General features: G+C 35.7%; 1 protein-coding gene and 1 pseudogene across 3 annotated transcripts in view; one reads left to right on the forward strand and one right to left on the reverse strand.

Annotated features, from left to right (window-relative positions):
• ALKBH8 (alkB homolog 8, tRNA methyltransferase) overlaps positions 1-17,392 on the reverse strand; it is a 78,133-nt gene extending 60,741 nt beyond the window's left edge. Inside the window, exons 1-7 of one of the 3 annotated variants that reach the window (XM_045839902.1) lie at positions 17,379-17,392; positions 12,218-12,353; positions 8,304-8,541; positions 4,979-5,110; positions 4,240-4,335; positions 2,402-2,506; positions 865-935 (exon numbers count right to left, since the gene is read on the reverse strand). In XM_045839902.1, coding sequence (XP_045695858.1) covers positions 865-935; positions 2,402-2,506; positions 4,240-4,335; positions 4,979-5,110; positions 8,304-8,541; positions 12,218-12,353; positions 17,379-17,392 — 792 coding nt within the window. The remainder of the gene's footprint in view (positions 1-864; positions 936-2,401; positions 2,507-4,239; positions 4,336-4,978; positions 5,111-8,303; positions 8,542-12,217; positions 12,354-17,378) is intronic. The other 2 variants (XM_045839919.1, XM_045839910.1) reach the window with 2 other exon arrangements.
• On the forward strand, positions 14,404-14,890 carry LOC123817353 (annotated as a pseudogene).
• Positions 17,393-17,672: the final 280 nt, after the last annotated feature.

Below are 17,672 nucleotides of genomic sequence, written 5' to 3' on the forward strand. Positions count from 1 at the left end.
CTCTACTTAGATTAGATGACTTCATATTGAAAGGATTCTTCTCGATTTAAAATTATGCTTCCTATCTGAAGTTTGTATGGATCATTTTAAATCATGCTTCTTTTTTTTCTTTTATTGGGATGACATGTAAGTTTCAGGTGTCCAATTCCCTAGTCTGTTACATTGTGTGTTCACCACCCAAAGTCAAGTCTCCTTCCATCACCATGTATCCCACCTTTATGGGTTTTTACCTCCCTCCTTCCCCCTTTTCCTCTGCTAACCACCATACTATCGTCTGTCTATGAGGTTTTCTGGTTTTGTTTTTGCTTTTTTTGGTATCTTCCCTAGTAGTTCAGTAAAATGCAGCTATACAAACAAACAAGTCAATGAATAAACATGAATCTCTTGCTCTTCATTTGTAAAAATAAAGTCATTACCTTGAACTACTCAAAGTTTTTGAAGGGAGTGAATCAGGTAATACAGGTGAAAAAGTTTACAAAATTTTAGATAAATACATTTTTAGTTGCTTCACTTTTCTACAGCCTACAGCTACTATCTTTTGCCACTAGATGGCAACGCTGCTTCAGTAAATTATTGTGCCAAGGAAAAAGTCTGGATCTTATATAACTTTTTAAAGTAAAATGTGTAAAATTAAATCACAGGAATTTTCCTGGCAACTAATGCACTTATAAGATAAAACTTTTGACACTTAAAAGGAGCTGTGATAATTTCACATTCTGTAAGAAATAAAAGTGCTAATGGTGCCTTTACTTTTCATTTTAAAAATCTTCATCTGAATTAAGAAATGTAGGAAATCCTGTGAAAAGGACACTATATATAAGGAAAGATATTTGTTGATAGCTAATAAAAAATCAAAATATTTACCTCCGACCCCAAACTGAGAGAAATGATCTCATCCTCAAAAGCAGAATGTGTGTCAATATGAGCAGGAATTCCTGAGATGGGAGACAGGATAATATGTTACTTCATTTTTTTTCCTTTTAATAGAGTCAAGACATCTCTAAATATAGCCTCACACTATTATGGTGAAAACACTGATAATTGGGAATACACTATAATTTTAGTTAAAAGGAAACATTTAGGGTCAATGTGACTAAATACATAAACTAAACTAAATATATGCTAAAAGTATCTTAACTTCATGTTCAAGTGAGACTTGATTCTAAAAGCAAGGCTTGAAAGTCACCGCTTAACTAAAACATTTACTCAACCCCAGCCTAAGAGAAAGGTATGAGAAATAAATAACAAAGTCATTTTTTCTCTTAAACATTCAGTTCCCAAGAACAAAAGCAATAGCCAAGTAGGAAAGCTAAGCATTCAAATAATTAAGATATGGTTTCCACCACCAATCTCTCAATCTATGTTAACTAAGCATCTCTAAGTGAAAGGAACTTTGCTACCTGGTGAGACTACATAAAGCAAATAAGGCAGTCCCTGTTCTCAGGGAGCCTACAGACCACTGTTAAGACTGTTTGGCAAATAAGCAATCATAATACAGGGTGATAAATGCAGGGAAAAAATCTGTAACTAGCCCTGGCTGGCGTAGCTCAGTGGATTGAGCGCGGGTTGGGAACCAAAGTGTCCCAGGTTTGATTCCCAGCCAGGGTACATTCCTGGGTTGCAGGCCATAACTCCCAGCAACCGCACATTGATGTCTCTCTCTCTCTCTCTCTCCCTCCCTAAAAATAAATACATAAAATCTTTAAAAAAAAAAGAAATCCATATTAAAACATATAATAGATATAAAAATTATGAAAAAAAACACCTGTAACTGCTGCCATTAATAAACTTTTAAGATCATTCGATTACTACAAATATCAGATGAAGATGCTGCTAACAAGTATAAAAAAATCAATAATCTAAAGATTTTTCAGTAACATGTCATCCTAGAATTGTCTTCCACATTCTCAACAGAAAAAAAAAGAACATCATCCAACCAGCTACCCTTTTTCTCTGTACAGGCATAGCTCAATTCCAGACCACTACAATAAAGTGAGTCATAATATTTTTGCTGGCGAAGGGTGTCTTCAATTTGCAGAAAGTGCCAACATCTGTAACATGATAAAGCAAAAGGCAATAAAACAAGGTATGCCAGCATTTGCAAATTACTTGGTTTCTTCCATTATACATGTCACCTATGTTTTTAAAGCAATCTTCTCCCTCTCTAAATAAAATATTGAGAAGGGAACAAAGAAAGTCAAAAATAAGCAATTGGGTCTTATTACACTTTGAGATGCAAGTTTCTCAGGAGACTGACACAGATTTGCAAGGGATTAAAGTAAACACAGCAAAACATAAGCAAGTTATTCTAAGAGTATGGGCTAAAAAATAGTACCTTTGATCTTAGTTATATTCTGCTTAGTTATGAATTGACTGTAATTTTAAAAGAAGAAATACTCACCATGCCCCGGTTCATACTCGTTCACAGTCAATTGATCAGGTTTATGCCTAATGATACCTTCCTTCAACCATTTCTCCAAAACGCTATCACAAATGTCAGGAAGACCTGAAGTCATTTGACATAAAGGTGAAACACATTAAAATATTTACTTTGCATATTTTACCCAAGAATAAAAAATAGTCACTGTGATAAAAATCAAGCAGCTTTTAATTTAGTAATCATATCCAAATATAACAATAAACCCACAAGCAAGGCAAAATAGAAAGAAAACCTTCCTAAGAATCTTTTAAAGTATATGGGGGGAATGGGGCAATTGTAATAACATTATCAATAAAATATATTTTTTTAAAAAAAGAAAAAATTAATAAACCTGTGTGCATGTGAATACAGATGAATGCTCAAAAATAAATAAATAAATAAAGTTATATTGGTTTTATCAAATTAAACATCCAAAAATAACAATTTTGTTGACTACAATTTCGATATTTTGTAAAATAACAATAAAAGTATAAAATTTTCTATAATTTTCCATGTTCTATGCTATAAATTAAACTGATCACTTTTTAAATTTAAATTATTCAATATGTTTTAAATCTATTTTAAATTATTTCTCTTAAAAAAAAACTTTTCACAGTGGAACTAACTTTCACTGAAGTCATAAATGTTATTTCATGGCAGAAGGCAATGTTTAAATAAGACCAAAGTCATAAAAATACAGATAAATTAAACTGAACAAACAATTCAATCAAAAGATTAATATCCACATTATATGGTAAATTCTTAATAAAAAATTAAACATTAGAAAAAAACTGGTGAAAATATGAAAAAGAATTCACAGGGAAAGAAATAAAAATGACCAGTCTCACCACTAATCAGGTAATTATAAATTTAAAAATTTAACAATTATCAGATGTTGATTAGGAAGCAGGGAAGGAGTGCACAGTTGGTAGGAATAGTGTGGTATAGTTGTTTTAGGGGCAATTTGTCAGTATCTAGTAACATTTTTCTAAATCCTCAGCCAAGGATATGCCTTTGTAGATTTTTTAAAGAGAGAGAGAAACATCAATGTGAGAGAAAAACATCATTTGGTTGCTTCCCATATGTGCCCTGACCCGGAATTTCACCCGTAACCTAGGTATGTGCCCTGACTGGGAATGGTACCCGCAACCCTTCGGTGTACAGGACGACACTTCAACCAACTGAGCCACCCGGACAGGGCTCTATTAACATTTTTAAATAAACATAACTGACATAATTCTAATTTACTAATCTCCCTTTAGAAACTCATGGTTGATGCATAAAGAGGCATGGACAAAGATATTCACTGAAGCACTACTTGTAAAAAAGCTAAAAACTAGAAAAAAGTCTATCAAAAGGGAACTAATTGAATAAGCTACTATTATGATTTAAAAAAATGAAAAACTATATAAGGTCTCCAAGATATATCATAAAGGGACAAGAACAAGTTGGAGCACTACATGTAATATATGAATATACAACTTATACAATATAATGCTACATATCTATAACTATACACTCTTAAATTTGGATATAAACTCATTTTGTAAAGGTTTGGAATAATATATGCTAAGCTGTTAATGGTATTACTTTTAAGAAGAAGTATGTAAGTACAAACAGTGTTCAAGAGAAACTTTAGCTTTATTTGTATGCATGAAGTTTATTAACACAAAACTGCACTATCTAGCTAATTAAAATGTTTTAAGTTTAATGAACTGTTTTGAAAGCTTACCAAAATGACAAATGGAACACCCTAAACTATGATATATTTCTAATATATTAAATTTTTTCTGGACCAGCATTAATTAACAATTACTTACCCCCAGGTAATGGCTTGTCTTTATCTACATTGTTATTCTCATAGTGGAATTCATAACCAAAGTGCTTTACCCTTCTGTGTTTTAAGGATTTTTGAACTGTATGAAGAGAAGAAAGTAAACTATTTGCTAAAAAAGAATTTCATTCCTTCATGTATTTCAAAGTCAACATTATAAGTAAGGATTGCTTTAGTAACAGTAACTTTTGTTAACTACTAAATTATTGTCTTTACTAAAATTAATCATTCTATCTCATAACTTAAGAGTTTTTCATCCAATCAATCTGAAAGACATGTACACTGCCACTCACTCACAAGACTACTAATGATCTGGAAAGAGTCAGAGTAACTAATAAGCAAATATGTCCAGAAGGCTCTAACTGAACAATAAAGGAATGGCAATGCATGACATGCTGATTCCTCACAGGAAATCTCCTTCTGAAGGAGAGGATCAAATAAGATGATATATATAAAACTGCTTACAAATGTTATGTCAACCAATGTTTGGCTAGTCTATATTAATCAGTTTGGAGTTTAAAATTAATAGCTACATAAATATAATTTATCATTAATGCTACTAAGATTTGTTGGTAAGACTTGCCTAACATTGGGTCCAAGCTACTTTAAGTAATTTTGAGGAAATATCAGAGTTTTAATACACCAAAGAGAGAAAAGAAGAGAAGGATCAGTAACACAGCATTTTGCAGACACTTTTAAAATCAAATTTAAAAGGTTTTACTCACAATTTTGATTGTCTTTATCTTCTGTCCAGTTAATGCTTTCCAAAAGCAGTTTCTCATCCTCAGAAGAAACAATTTCTTCTACTACTTTGAGGCCTGGAGGGAAGGTTTGAAGCCCCAAATCTTTCCATTGTGCTGTGGAAAACCAAAGTAAAATAGTCACATACAAAACTTAAAGTTCCTACATACAAATAACTCTATCCAATAGCCATTTATCAGTTCAAAAAACTCCCAATCCTCATTTTATGAAACAAATGCTAAAAGGCATGAACACATTAAAAGTGCAAAACAAAGACCAAGATAAAAATTATGGTACGTTTTATCCATTGCAATTACCCACAGCAAATAGAAGAGTAGTTACTTAAATATTCTATTTGAACATGATTGAGTCATGTTTCAAATCTCACTAAGAAACAAAGTTTCTTGGTTCTGGACAAGATGGTGGCGTAGCTAAACACAGTACTCCCATGATCCCACAACCACATCAAAATTACAACTAAACTATAGAACAACCATCACTCAAAACTGCCTGAAATCTAGTTGAACAGAAGTCTTACCACTCAGGATATGAAGAAGAAGGCCATCAGGACTTATATGAGGGGCAGAGACATGGAATGAGCTAGTCCTACACCCCCATGTGGTGGGAAGAGAAGTTCCCGGGACTACTGGCTGTAAAAACCAGTGCAGACTGCAGCTGAGTGAGAGGGAGGGCTTCTGGAGCACCAAGCATCCCTCTTCAAGGGGTCATACACAGACTTACTGGGATGCATTCCTCCCAGCTCCAGCATAAGGGCAGCAGCTCAAAAGGCACCAAGAACACATGAGGAGGAACTGAATTTTCTGGCATCTGGGTGAGAGCTGGAGGGGCAGCTTTCTCCCAGACAGAAGTGCTGGCAGAGGCTACCATTCCTTTTCTGAGCCCTCCTCCTACAGAGCCAGCAGGTGAGCACCATACAGGACACCTACTGCATTAGGCCATACTACCAAGACAAGGAGTCAAAGCAGCTCTACCTAATACATAGAAACAAACACAGGGAGGCTGCCAAAATGAGAAGACAAAGAAACATGGCCCAAATGAAATAACAGATCAAAACTCCAGAAAAAGAACTAAACAAAATGGAGATAGATTGCCTATCAGATGCAGAGTTCAAAACACTGGTATATTATAAGGATGCTCAAGGAACTTAGTGAGGAGCTCACAGCATGAAAAGATCCAGTCAGAAACAAAGGTTACACTAATTGATATTAAAACAATTCATAAAGAACAATGATATAAAGAAAATGAGGAGATAACAAAACACATCCCAAATGAAAGAACAGAACAAAACTCCATAAAAAGAACTAAACAAAATGGAGACAAGCAATCTACCAGGTGCAAAATTCAAAACACTAGTTATAAGGATAATCAATGAACTCAGGGGAGAAGTAGATGGACTTAGTGAGAATTTCAACAAAGAACAGGAAACATAAAATGGGATAGAAAACACAAAAAAGCACCAGTCAGAAACGAAGACCACATTAACTGCAATGAAGGACACATTATAGAGAATCAACAGTGGAGTAGATGAAGCAGAGGATCGAATCAGAGATCTGCAAAATAAAGAAGCAGAAAACACCCAATCAGAACAGCAAAAAGAAAAAAAGAATACAAAAAATGAGGATAGTGTGAGGAGCCTCTGGGACACCTTCAAGCATATCAATATTTGCATCTTGGGGGTACCAAAAGAACAAGAGAGAAAGCAAGGAATTGAAAACTTGTGTGAAAAAAATAATGATGGAAAATTTCCCTAACCTTGTGGAGGAAATAGGCATACAAGTCCAGGAAGCACAGAGTCCCAAACATTATGAAGCCAAAGAGGACCACATCAGGACACATCATACTTAAAATGCAAAAGGTTAAAGACAAAGACAGAATCTTAAAAGTAGGAAGAGAGAAGCACAGAGTTACCTACAAAGGAGTTCCCATTAGACTGTCAGCTGATTTCTCAAAAGAAACTCTGCAAGCCAGAACAATTGGCAAGACAAATTTAAGTGATAAAGAACAAAGAACTACAACCAAGATTGCTCTACCCAGCAAAGCTATCATTTAGAATGGAAGGACAGATAAAAGAGCTTCCTAGACAAGAAAAAATTAAAGAAGTTCATCACCACCAAACCAGTATTACAAAAAATGTTAAAGGGTCTTCTTCAAGAAGAAAATAGAAAGAAAAATATATAAATAAAATGGCAATAAATACATAACTATTAACAATTACTTTACATGCACATAGATTTAAAAATGCTCCAACCAAAAGACATACAGAGGCTGAATGGGTAACAAAGCAAACCCCTTACATATGCTATCTATAAGAGATTCACTGTAGATTCAAATTACACATTTGAATCTATAGTGGAAAGTAAAGAGATAGAAAAATATATTTCATGAAAATGAAACAAGCAAACAAAAAAAGCTAGGGTAGCAATACTTACATCAGACAAAATAGACTTTAAAACAAAAGGCTATATAACAAGAGACAAAGAAAGACCCAGCAATTCCACTTCTGGGTGGTTATCAAAAGAAACCCAAAACACTAAATTGAAAGACATATACACCTGTGTGCTCACTGCAGCTTTATTTACAATAGCCAAGATAAGGAAGCAACCTAAGTGCCCATCAATAGTTGAATGGATAAAGTGGTACATATATACAATGGAGTATGACTTACTCATAAAAAAGAATGAAATATTGCCATCTGCAACATGGATGAACCTAGACGTTATTGTGTTGGGTGAAATAAGTCAGACAGAGAAATACAAATACCATATAATTTCACTTATATGTGGAATCTAAAATACAAATTAAACTAACAAGAACAGAAACAGCCTCCTAGAGAGAACATGTTGACAGCTGGCAGATGAATGGGGACTTGGGGAAATGAGTAAAAAAGGTTAAGGGATTAAGTACAAATGGAGGGTACAGAATAGTCATGGGGATGTAAAGTACACTGTAGGGAATATAGTCAATGATGTTGTAATAACTATGTATGGTATCATATGGGTACTAGATTTATCAAGGTGATCATTTAATTAGTCATATAATGTCTAATCACTGGATGGTACACCTGGAACTAATATAATAGTATATATTAACTGTAATTGAAAAAGGGAAAGTTATTTAAAGCAAAAAAGAAAAAAAAGAAAGAAACAAAGTTTTTCATAATATCTACAATATGTCCCTCTATAAACACATCAGGTTGTCTACACATACTGAAACTCCCAACTTAGGTATGAAAGGTAAACTCAAACAGAAGAAAGAACTAATTTTAAAAAGACACATGAATGGTAATACCTTTTTCTACATAATTCAAGTACAGAATGGTGCTTTGTCCTAGATCATCAACTATTTCTTTTCCATTGAGGGTAACATAGGCTTTCTTGGATTCTTCTACAGTTTTGTATCTCACAAATGAGTAGGGCTTACTGGGTGGCATTAAGAGAGCATCCACCTGTCCGAGTTTCTCCAAAACGGGAAGCAGTTGGTTCCTACTCACACCATTACCCAAACCACCATTGGCAACAACCAGAACCTTTAAAGAACAAACAAAAAAACATAGTTAACATGAAAAATTGATAGCAACTTATTTATTATGAAGGAATATTTTTAAATATTATAAAATAGGATTATTTTAAAATAAGATTTCTACAAGGGTGTAATTATAAAAGAAAAAGAGGTTTCCTTACAGTGGTTATTTAGTTTTCTAATTTCATACAAAGTATGTAAATCAATTTACTATATTTGGGGATTAAAAATACTCCTATATTTTAGATATTGATTTTTTAAATAGTCTTTTCAGTAAAATACTCATTTCTCTATGACCTACATACAAATTAAAAGATAACTTTTTACTGTTCATAGGTAAAACTTAATAAAAGAGAAAGAGGAGGGGAAAAGGAGAAGGAACAAGGAGTTACTAATACTCAATTTTTGCCAGACACTGGCTATATATCTTGTCCTACTTACACCTCATGAACATAATCTTCACAACAATTCTACAAACTGTGTAATATTAGCCCCACTTCACCAAGAAAGAAACTGAAGATCAGAAAATTAGATTAAGGTACTGATTAGAAGAAGCTGGGTTTCAAACTTATTCCTGTCAGTTTCCAGAATTCACACTTTTGGTATCACCATTATACAGTATTTAGTAAAAACTAAAAGTAAAGGTACTGGCTCAAAGAAAAAACAATTACAGATTATATTAAATATAAAATAGGAAAATTTTCCTCTAGGCCTGAGTCATTCATTTTGTAATTAAATTTTTTTCCTTTTTAAACTTCATGTTTACTCCCTGTCATTTGCAGTCTTGCACTACACTTCATTCAAAGGATTCTGATGATTATAGCCTAGTGCCCTTCTAATCTCTATACTAAAAAAAAAAAAATTCTACATGGTGTTAAGTTCTTTAATTTATGATTCATGACTCCTAAAAACTTTGTAGCATAACAAAAGTAAACCATTGACAGCCTACTCTCATCAGTTCCATCATTTTGGCCAACTTCTAAAAAAGGTCAAATAGTAAACATTTTAGGCTTCATAGGTCATATAAGTCTCTGTCACACAGTCTTCTTTTTATTTAACAACATTTAAGAATGTAAAACTCGCCCTGACCAGTGTGGATCAGTTTGTTGGGCATTGTACCACAAACAGAAGGGTCTCTAGTTCAGTTCCTTTTCAGGGCACATGCCTGAATTATGGGTTCAGTTTTAGTCAGGATGCATGCAAGAGGCACTGATTGATGTTTCTCTCTCCCACCTTCTCCCTCCTTTCCCCTCTCTCTAAAAATAAATAAAATTTTTTTTTAATGTTTTAAAATTTATTTTTAGAGAGGGGGAAGGAAAGGAGAATGAGAGAGAGAGAAACATCCAAGTGTGGTTACCTTTCACATGCCCCACATGGGGGATCTGGCCCACATCCCAGGCATGTGCCCTGGACGGGGAGTCGAACTGGCGACCCTTTGGTTTGCAGGCCTATGCTCAATCCACTGAGCTACACCAGCCAGAGCAATACATAAAATCTTTTTTAAAAATGTAAAACTCACTCTTACCTCACAAGCCAGATTTGACCTGAGGAGGGGAGTTTGCTGACACCTGATTTATACTAAATTGGAGATTAAAACATAATGCACTAGTGTCATTATATACAAAATGGGAATATCTAGAACCTTGTTTTAAAAGTATGTAATAGAATTGTTATAAAATTGGATAATAAGGAAAGTAAAGCACTATTCTTTTGGGGGACAGCCAATACTTTATATAAACAAGTATACATGTACCATAATAAACAAAAACACTAATACAAAACTATAAAATACAGTGCAAAATTTAGCCTCAGATGGCTTGTCCTGGACCTCATTCAGTGAGGTTCATAAATTAAAATACCAAAATAATTTGGTTATAAGCAGTCATCATTACAAAAACATTTCTGTATTCCCGAAACTAAGAAACTGCAAAGGTTTTGTAACTGGCAAGTGTCCACTGAGGAACTGAGGAAGATGATGAGGTGTGACCTAGAGAATACTAGTGACACTCAAAGATGCTATCTAAGTGATTTGCAGACAATTATAAGGGCAAACGACAAGAAAAAAAAGTTCAGTGTTTCCTATTACATATGAATTATACAATGTAATTAAATGCAATAGTTGTTTTATTTATAATTTTCAACCAAGACATTTTCCTAAAAATATGAAGAAGTCCAGAAATGTTTTAAAAGTTATCTTCAGTCTTGACAATTTGAAGGTCACTGCTCTAGAAAATTCTCACAATGTCCATAAATTTATACAAAAGCCGCTCTATTTATAACACATGGTGAAAAAGCATTTGTTCTCCCCTGGATAATTAACATATAATTAGAGGTCCTTCTATAATTGTATTCTTTTCCCTTAAATGTATTGTGGAGAAAAATATCAAGCCTAAATAAGATGACACTTTGGAAGCCACAAAGGTAAGAAGAAAGCTTGTAGAGGTACAAGAGAAAAGGTTGGCCCAACCAAAAACAAGCTTCAGTGGCAGCAAATACCCTGAGAGCATTTCTTTTCTTACCACTTCCCTTCACGACCCACATAGGGAAGAGAAAGCAAGTTACACTTGGGAAGAAATGAGTACAGGGTATGTCAATATAGTTTTCTGAATACCAGTCAGCTTCAGTGGCTCTTGGAAGAAAATGTTTGCAGACATATTAACCCTAATCTATTGTCTATCCCAACCTTTTTAAAGGTATTTGGTTTAAATTCTCTGAAGTCCTTCATATGTAACAAAATTTAAGTAAGAGCCTTACCTACTGAATTTCAACCTTCATCAACAGAGTACTTACTCCTAAATTGTGATGCAGCACAGAAGACAGCACACACGATACACGGGAAGAGTACTAGCATTGGTCTAAGAGACAAGAGACCTAAATTTTAATCCCAGCTTCACCTTCTCAGTTGTTGTCTTTGATCCTCAGTTAAATGATGGCTAAGCTTCCTTCCTACTCCTATCCTGTATCATAAGAATACTTGAAATTCACATGGTACTTTAATAAGTACTATCATGTACATGTTCTCTTAGAATCTAATAATCCAATGGGATAAAAAAATATGAAACACTATGTCCTTTCAAATTAAGAAAGCTGAGGTTAAAAGATGCTGCTCATGTCCAAATACGTGGAGGATCGAGGCCCAGGTAGTCTCAGTCCCACAATATGTAATTATTGCCATAAGGTGATTAAAAGGCTTTATAAATAAAATCTAATACATAAAAGTGGTTTTTTTGCATATAGTCAAAACACTTTACAATACAGATGAAGTAAGAAGAAAAGAGGGAAGACCACAAAAGATAAAGCTTTAGGTTTCAGCCACCTAATATCAATGGACATATCACAACCCCTCAAAACCTTAGTCTTCTCATCTATCTCATAGAGATTTTTAGGAAATTAAATATAATAAGGGATATGAGTATGCTTTATAAGCTGTAAACAGTGGTACAGTTAATACATACCCACAACTTTCTCTCAATCAACCAACACAATCAATGGAAATTCCAAGTACACTAAGGCTTTGTCCAAAAAAAAAGTTAGCAGGTACTAACGTGTATATTTAATAAAGACATAATTCATGACTGAACAATTACAGCCTTCTTCTCTGAGCAATTATTAACAAATACCCCTCTAATACATTAACATGGCAATACATTTACATTCAAATGGTAATAATAGTTGTAGGTCACCTGAGTGGCATAGGATACTGCTTCAATGCCTTCATGTCTCAGCAATGTATGCCTGGCTTTAATCTGTTTCCTTAAGAACTTCTTCTCAGTTCTGTTGAGTTTGCAATTACTTTGATGTTTGCTCTCCATGGCAATACTGAAAAAGCACAAAATGTCAACCTTAAGTGTCCTGAAGGGGCAATTATATTGATGCGATTCATATATAAGTACTCTATAGTTCATAAATATTTCTACATGACAATTTTTTAAATGCTTATTTTACCTTTTACTAACCAAAAGAAATGAAAACAAACAGATGCATGAACAATAAAGAAATACTAAGTAACAAAAAAGCAAGAACATCAAGCAGCATCTCTTGGAGTTCTACAAAACATTCCAATGCTCCAGCTCTATTAAGTGAGCTATTTTACCATAAGTGATGTATTCCTTTACTTATAAAGTTCTAGATAAAATGTGCCACAGGCAAATTTCACAAACATAATGTTAGGAAAGAAAAAAAAACCCCAAAATTTCACAGAAGAATATAGAGTATGATTCCATTTACATAAAGTTCAAAACCCAAAAGTAAAGCATAGAGTGTTTAGAAATATATATAGCAAAAAGCAAAGAAAAGCAAGGAAATGATAAACACAAAGTTCAGGAGAGAAGCTTTTCTGGGAGGAAAGAGAGGAATGTGATATGAAATAGACACATAAAGTCATCCTAAGTATTTCTTAAGCTAGAAAGTATTAAAAAGGAGAGGGATATCTCTCCTTTTTAACATTTATCTCAAGAGATTAGAAAGTCATAGGAGTCATCATTAGATGGGAAGGAGGTAGCTATAGGGATATTTTTAACATTGCACTAATTACGTATTTTTCTAATGTAGGTCCCCTTCTACCAGGCTATGAGTTCCTTAAAAACAGGGATTAAATTGTAACTTTTTGTTTGTTTCCCCAGAGCCTTCTGCAGTGCTATAGCACAGTGTAAGTATGTTTATGGGTTCGAGTTCCAGGTTCAAATCTCAGCTCTACCACTTAAGCTGATCCAATGTGAGTTAATTATTTATTTCTGTGCTTAGGTTTCTTCACCAATAAAATAGGAATACTGCCTATTTGGTACATAACTCCATGCAAACGCTGGACTAAAAAAGGTGACCAAACTCTAGCATGGCTTACAGCAGCATAAAGCCAAGTCCCTAGAATGACCCCAGCAACTCATTAAAATGCCTGCCTGAGAAAACTCAAAAATGCTACCAGGACATTTCACTATTAATTCTAGCAAAATCTGGCCACAGACTCCTGACCTCCCTTTCTTAGCACATTCACTAAAAAGGGCTTACAATTTTAAGTATGTATCTCTTGCAACTCAGAAATGTCTCTGAGAGCCATTCCTTCGAAATGCAGTCATCAGGAAGGATAGGGCCTGACTCGCAGTCTCGGTGGCAGGATAGAACCAAACTCTGATAACTGCCAGTAGCAAACACAGCTGGCCGACTTGCATTTGCGGACCAACCTTTTCCATTTGAGGAGGAGTGGAGTGGAACCCCCCCAAAACTGGAATTTTTTATTAAAAATTGTGTATTTATTACATATTTAAACTTGTCACCTTCACAGTACTCTCCATTTGATACAATACACCTATCAAGATGTTTTTTCCACTGCTCAAAACAGTTTGTGAACTTGTTCATTTTGGTGCCTTTTAGTGTTTCTGCTGTTTTTTGTTTCACCTCTTCCACATCAGCAAAACATTTCCTTTTGAGAACTTTTTTCATCAGGGAAACAAAAGAAAGTCACTCAGAGCGAGATCAGGTGAATAGGGAGGGTGGGGCACAGGGATCATGCTGGTTTTGGTCAAAAACTGCTGAACACTCAGTGCAGTGTGGGCAGGTGCACTACAAAAATCACCCATCAAGAAATGGACAAACACATTGAAAGTCTTCAAAAAAAATTCAGTGAAGCCAAAGCAGCCTCTTACAACACCACCAGCTAGTACACCAATACAGATGGGTTCCTAGAACACTCGCCTAGTGGGGGAAGCCTGTACTACAAGGGGCCCGACCTCTAGAAGATAATTCTAGGGGCTTTTTAGGGGTCCCTCCTCATAATTTCAATTCTCTCTATTAAGCACCTCATTCTACGCCCTCCCCATTTTCCCTATGAAACAAAATAAGGACTGAGCCTTTGGAGGGCTTTCTGCAAACAAAAATGGCTTTGGCCAGAGATTTCTACTGGCACTACTATTGTCAGGCACAAGGGCAAGTTTGGACACGAGTTTCTGGAGTTCAAGTTCCGGCCTGATGGAAAACTTAGATATGCCAACAACAGCAATTATAAAAATGAAGTCATGATCAGAAAAGAGGCTTACATACACAAGAGTGTAATGGAAGAACTGACAAGAATTATTGATGACAGTGAAATTACCACAAAAGAAGATGATGCTTTGTGGCCTCCCCCTGACAGGGTTGGCCAACAGGAGCTTGAAATTGTAATTGGAGATGAACACATTTCTTTTACTACATCAAAAATAGGTTCTCTCATTGATGTAAATCAGTCAAAGGATCCCGAAGGCCTTCAAGTATTTTACTATTTGGTACAGGACCTGAAATGTTTAGTTTTCAGTCTTATTGGATTACATTTCAATATTAGACAATCTAAATTATATGTTTTTGAGGCTATTTTTATATTTAATTAAGGGATTGGTAAGGGGGGTTGTCATTCACAATATCAGGATTTTTATGTATGTGAAGCAAACACATTTTTTGTATGCAAATTGAAAATAAGAAAATATATAAATAGGCTTAATGGTTATCTTCACTTGTCTCCAAGTGGGTTGGACAGTGCCCATACACATTAAATTCTGTAAATAAAAGACACCTTTTGTTGAAATTTTGCTGCAATAAAACTTATCACAACCTGGAAAAAAATTAATTTGTGCAGCTCTTTCCCTACTGTCAGCAGTTACTGAATAAAGAGTTTTTACTGCTTTAACTAATGTCTAGCGGTGTTAATCCTTGACACTATCACATAACTGTTAAAAGGATTAAATACATCTATTACTAAATTAGTTTCCAGAAGAGCCAGATCAGAATGGTTTAAGCAGTAAAGCTGAGGACCCTCAAAGGAACTATCTTATTGCCATTCCATTCCCAGGTCATCATCTTTGGAACAGCATCTTTGCTGTATGTGATGGAGAACAAGAGATGAATGCACTAATTTTTTTCTTAGCATGTTAACATAAGCAAAGACTGCAAAGTGGAAGAAATGAGAGAAAAATGTTGCAAACATCTTTTTAAAAGTCTGACATTAAGAGTTCAGCACCAGCAGGTGGAGCCTCATAATCATATTTCTGTCATTCCCTTCCCTTTTTTCCTTCACTCAGTCATGCAATATCATCATTACATGTGAAGAAACAAATCCCAACAGCTCTGGGGGCTCATTTGTTTCCCATTCCAGCGACTTGGCAATGCACTGGCCCAGCAGGTCTGAGTCACCTCAACAAGGAATAATAGGCTGATACCAGTTGTTGAGCTCTGGAGATGCTCCCTTTCTGACAAGGCCATTTCCCTGGCCAAAGAATTTCCACTATTGCACAAAGGCTTGGATGCTCCTTGCCATGTTACGGGAGTGTTATGGGATGTTACAGGAGTGAGATCCCTATTTACTGGAATACTACCCATGCAAGTCAAGTCTAATCATGTCCAGCCTAAGCACAATCTCTGTACGATAACAAGAGTTTAAAGATCACACATGCTCTGCCAGTAAGTTTAACCCCCATATACTCAATTGGATATTGCTCTAAGTGGTAACAGTAGTGTGTCCACACCCTCCTTGAATAACAGAATGCCTACAATGAACCAAGCACTATACACAAACATTCCTGTGCTTGTATATAAATTATACTTCATTAACAGCAAAGATTAGAAAGAACTTAAATTCCTATGAAATGAGGCCTGATTATGAAATAAATATAAGGCAGATAGATATACAGGGTATACATACAAATCTCCAAGACATACAAGAAATTTGTGATATGGGTTACCTTCAAGAAAAGGAAATGGGTAGACTGGTATGGGAATAAAAGGGAGCTTTCCTCTTTTGTAACTTTTGAATTTTGTAGCTAATCAAATTGCATTGCCTATTTAAAATTTTAAAAATTCAAAATAATTAGAAAAAATTGACCCCATCATTTTTCATATCACTCCATTTTAATTCTTTGAACACGTACTCCCTATTTTTATGCCCTCACTAATTTGTTTTTCTCCATCTTCTTCCTCTCATTTACTAGGAAGTAAGCTCTATGAAATGGGAAATTTGTCCGGATTGTTCAAATTGTACCACTCAGCACCTAGAACAGAATCTAGCACTTCATAAATGTTTATTGTGAAAGCCTAAACTTAAACTTACTAACCTTACCATCTTTCCGCCTAAATCTCTTCTTCATAATTCTGAATTCGAGGGCCACCTTAAATGCTTTCATTAATACTTGGTGAGCATCTCTATCTGTGTAGTTGTCACTTTGTGGTACAGCTGCCTGTTTGTGTGTTGCGCTCACCCAGAAGGCTGTCGTCAACTTAAGGGCACAGACTTGACGGCCTGGCATACAGCAGGCGCTAAGTATTTGTTAACTGAAATCAAAACCAAAAGCTGACACTAGCCCAAGGGTCTCTGGGATTACTCAAATAATAACACAGAAAGATTCAGTTGTGTGAGTTACCAGACCTCTAGAAATGCCTTTCCTTCACTGGATTGGCACGGGTCATAAAACCCCAAGAAGCGCCGAAATAATACTCCCCGGGTTGCAACCACCAGTTTCCAAAGGAAAAATTGATCGACACACGTCACATGGGCATCTGCACTAAACACAAACACACGCACTTCAAACACTGACAAAACCACCCAACAGAAAGACAACCTACTGCCCAGGGACTGCACCTGAGCAACACTGGGGACAGCATCCCTTCTCTGCTCCCTACGTTTTCAAACCAACGCGGTGATGACTATAGAGACCCGAACAGGCCAACAGGAAAGAGCGACGATTTCCAGACATGCCCGCGAGTAAGAAGTGCCCAAACCTCCGCCTCTGCTTAGGGGAGGGTTCTCGCAACCTGGGTGCTCTCTCCTTCGCCTGCCTCACCAGTCAACCCCAGAAAGCTGCCAAGGGTACTCGTAAATCACCTCACCTGGGTGCAGCCATGTTGGAAAAGACTGCACTACATTTCCCATGAGTCAGCAGGGCGAGGAAGGGAGTTCCCACAATCCCTTTCCCTTCTCCCAGAGGACCGGGAGTCGTTCTATGTTAAGGTGTTTGGCCAGTAAATCTGTCTGAGACGGTGAAAATTCGCTTGTCTTATTTAGGGAAATAGAAAGGGTTGGGAGTGCAGCTTATTTAGGGTAGCTCCCCAGGGAGACATGGTCAAGCAGATTTGTGTTCCTCGGTCCCTCAGTAACGCACCCACCTCGCGGGCTCTTCCTGC

This window comes from Phyllostomus hastatus, unplaced genomic scaffold (assembly GCF_019186645.2).
Source record: "Phyllostomus hastatus isolate PE091 unplaced genomic scaffold, TTU_PhHast_1.1 phas_contig_113, whole genome shotgun sequence".
Classification (NCBI taxonomy): domain Eukaryota; kingdom Metazoa; phylum Chordata; class Mammalia; order Chiroptera; family Phyllostomidae; genus Phyllostomus; species Phyllostomus hastatus.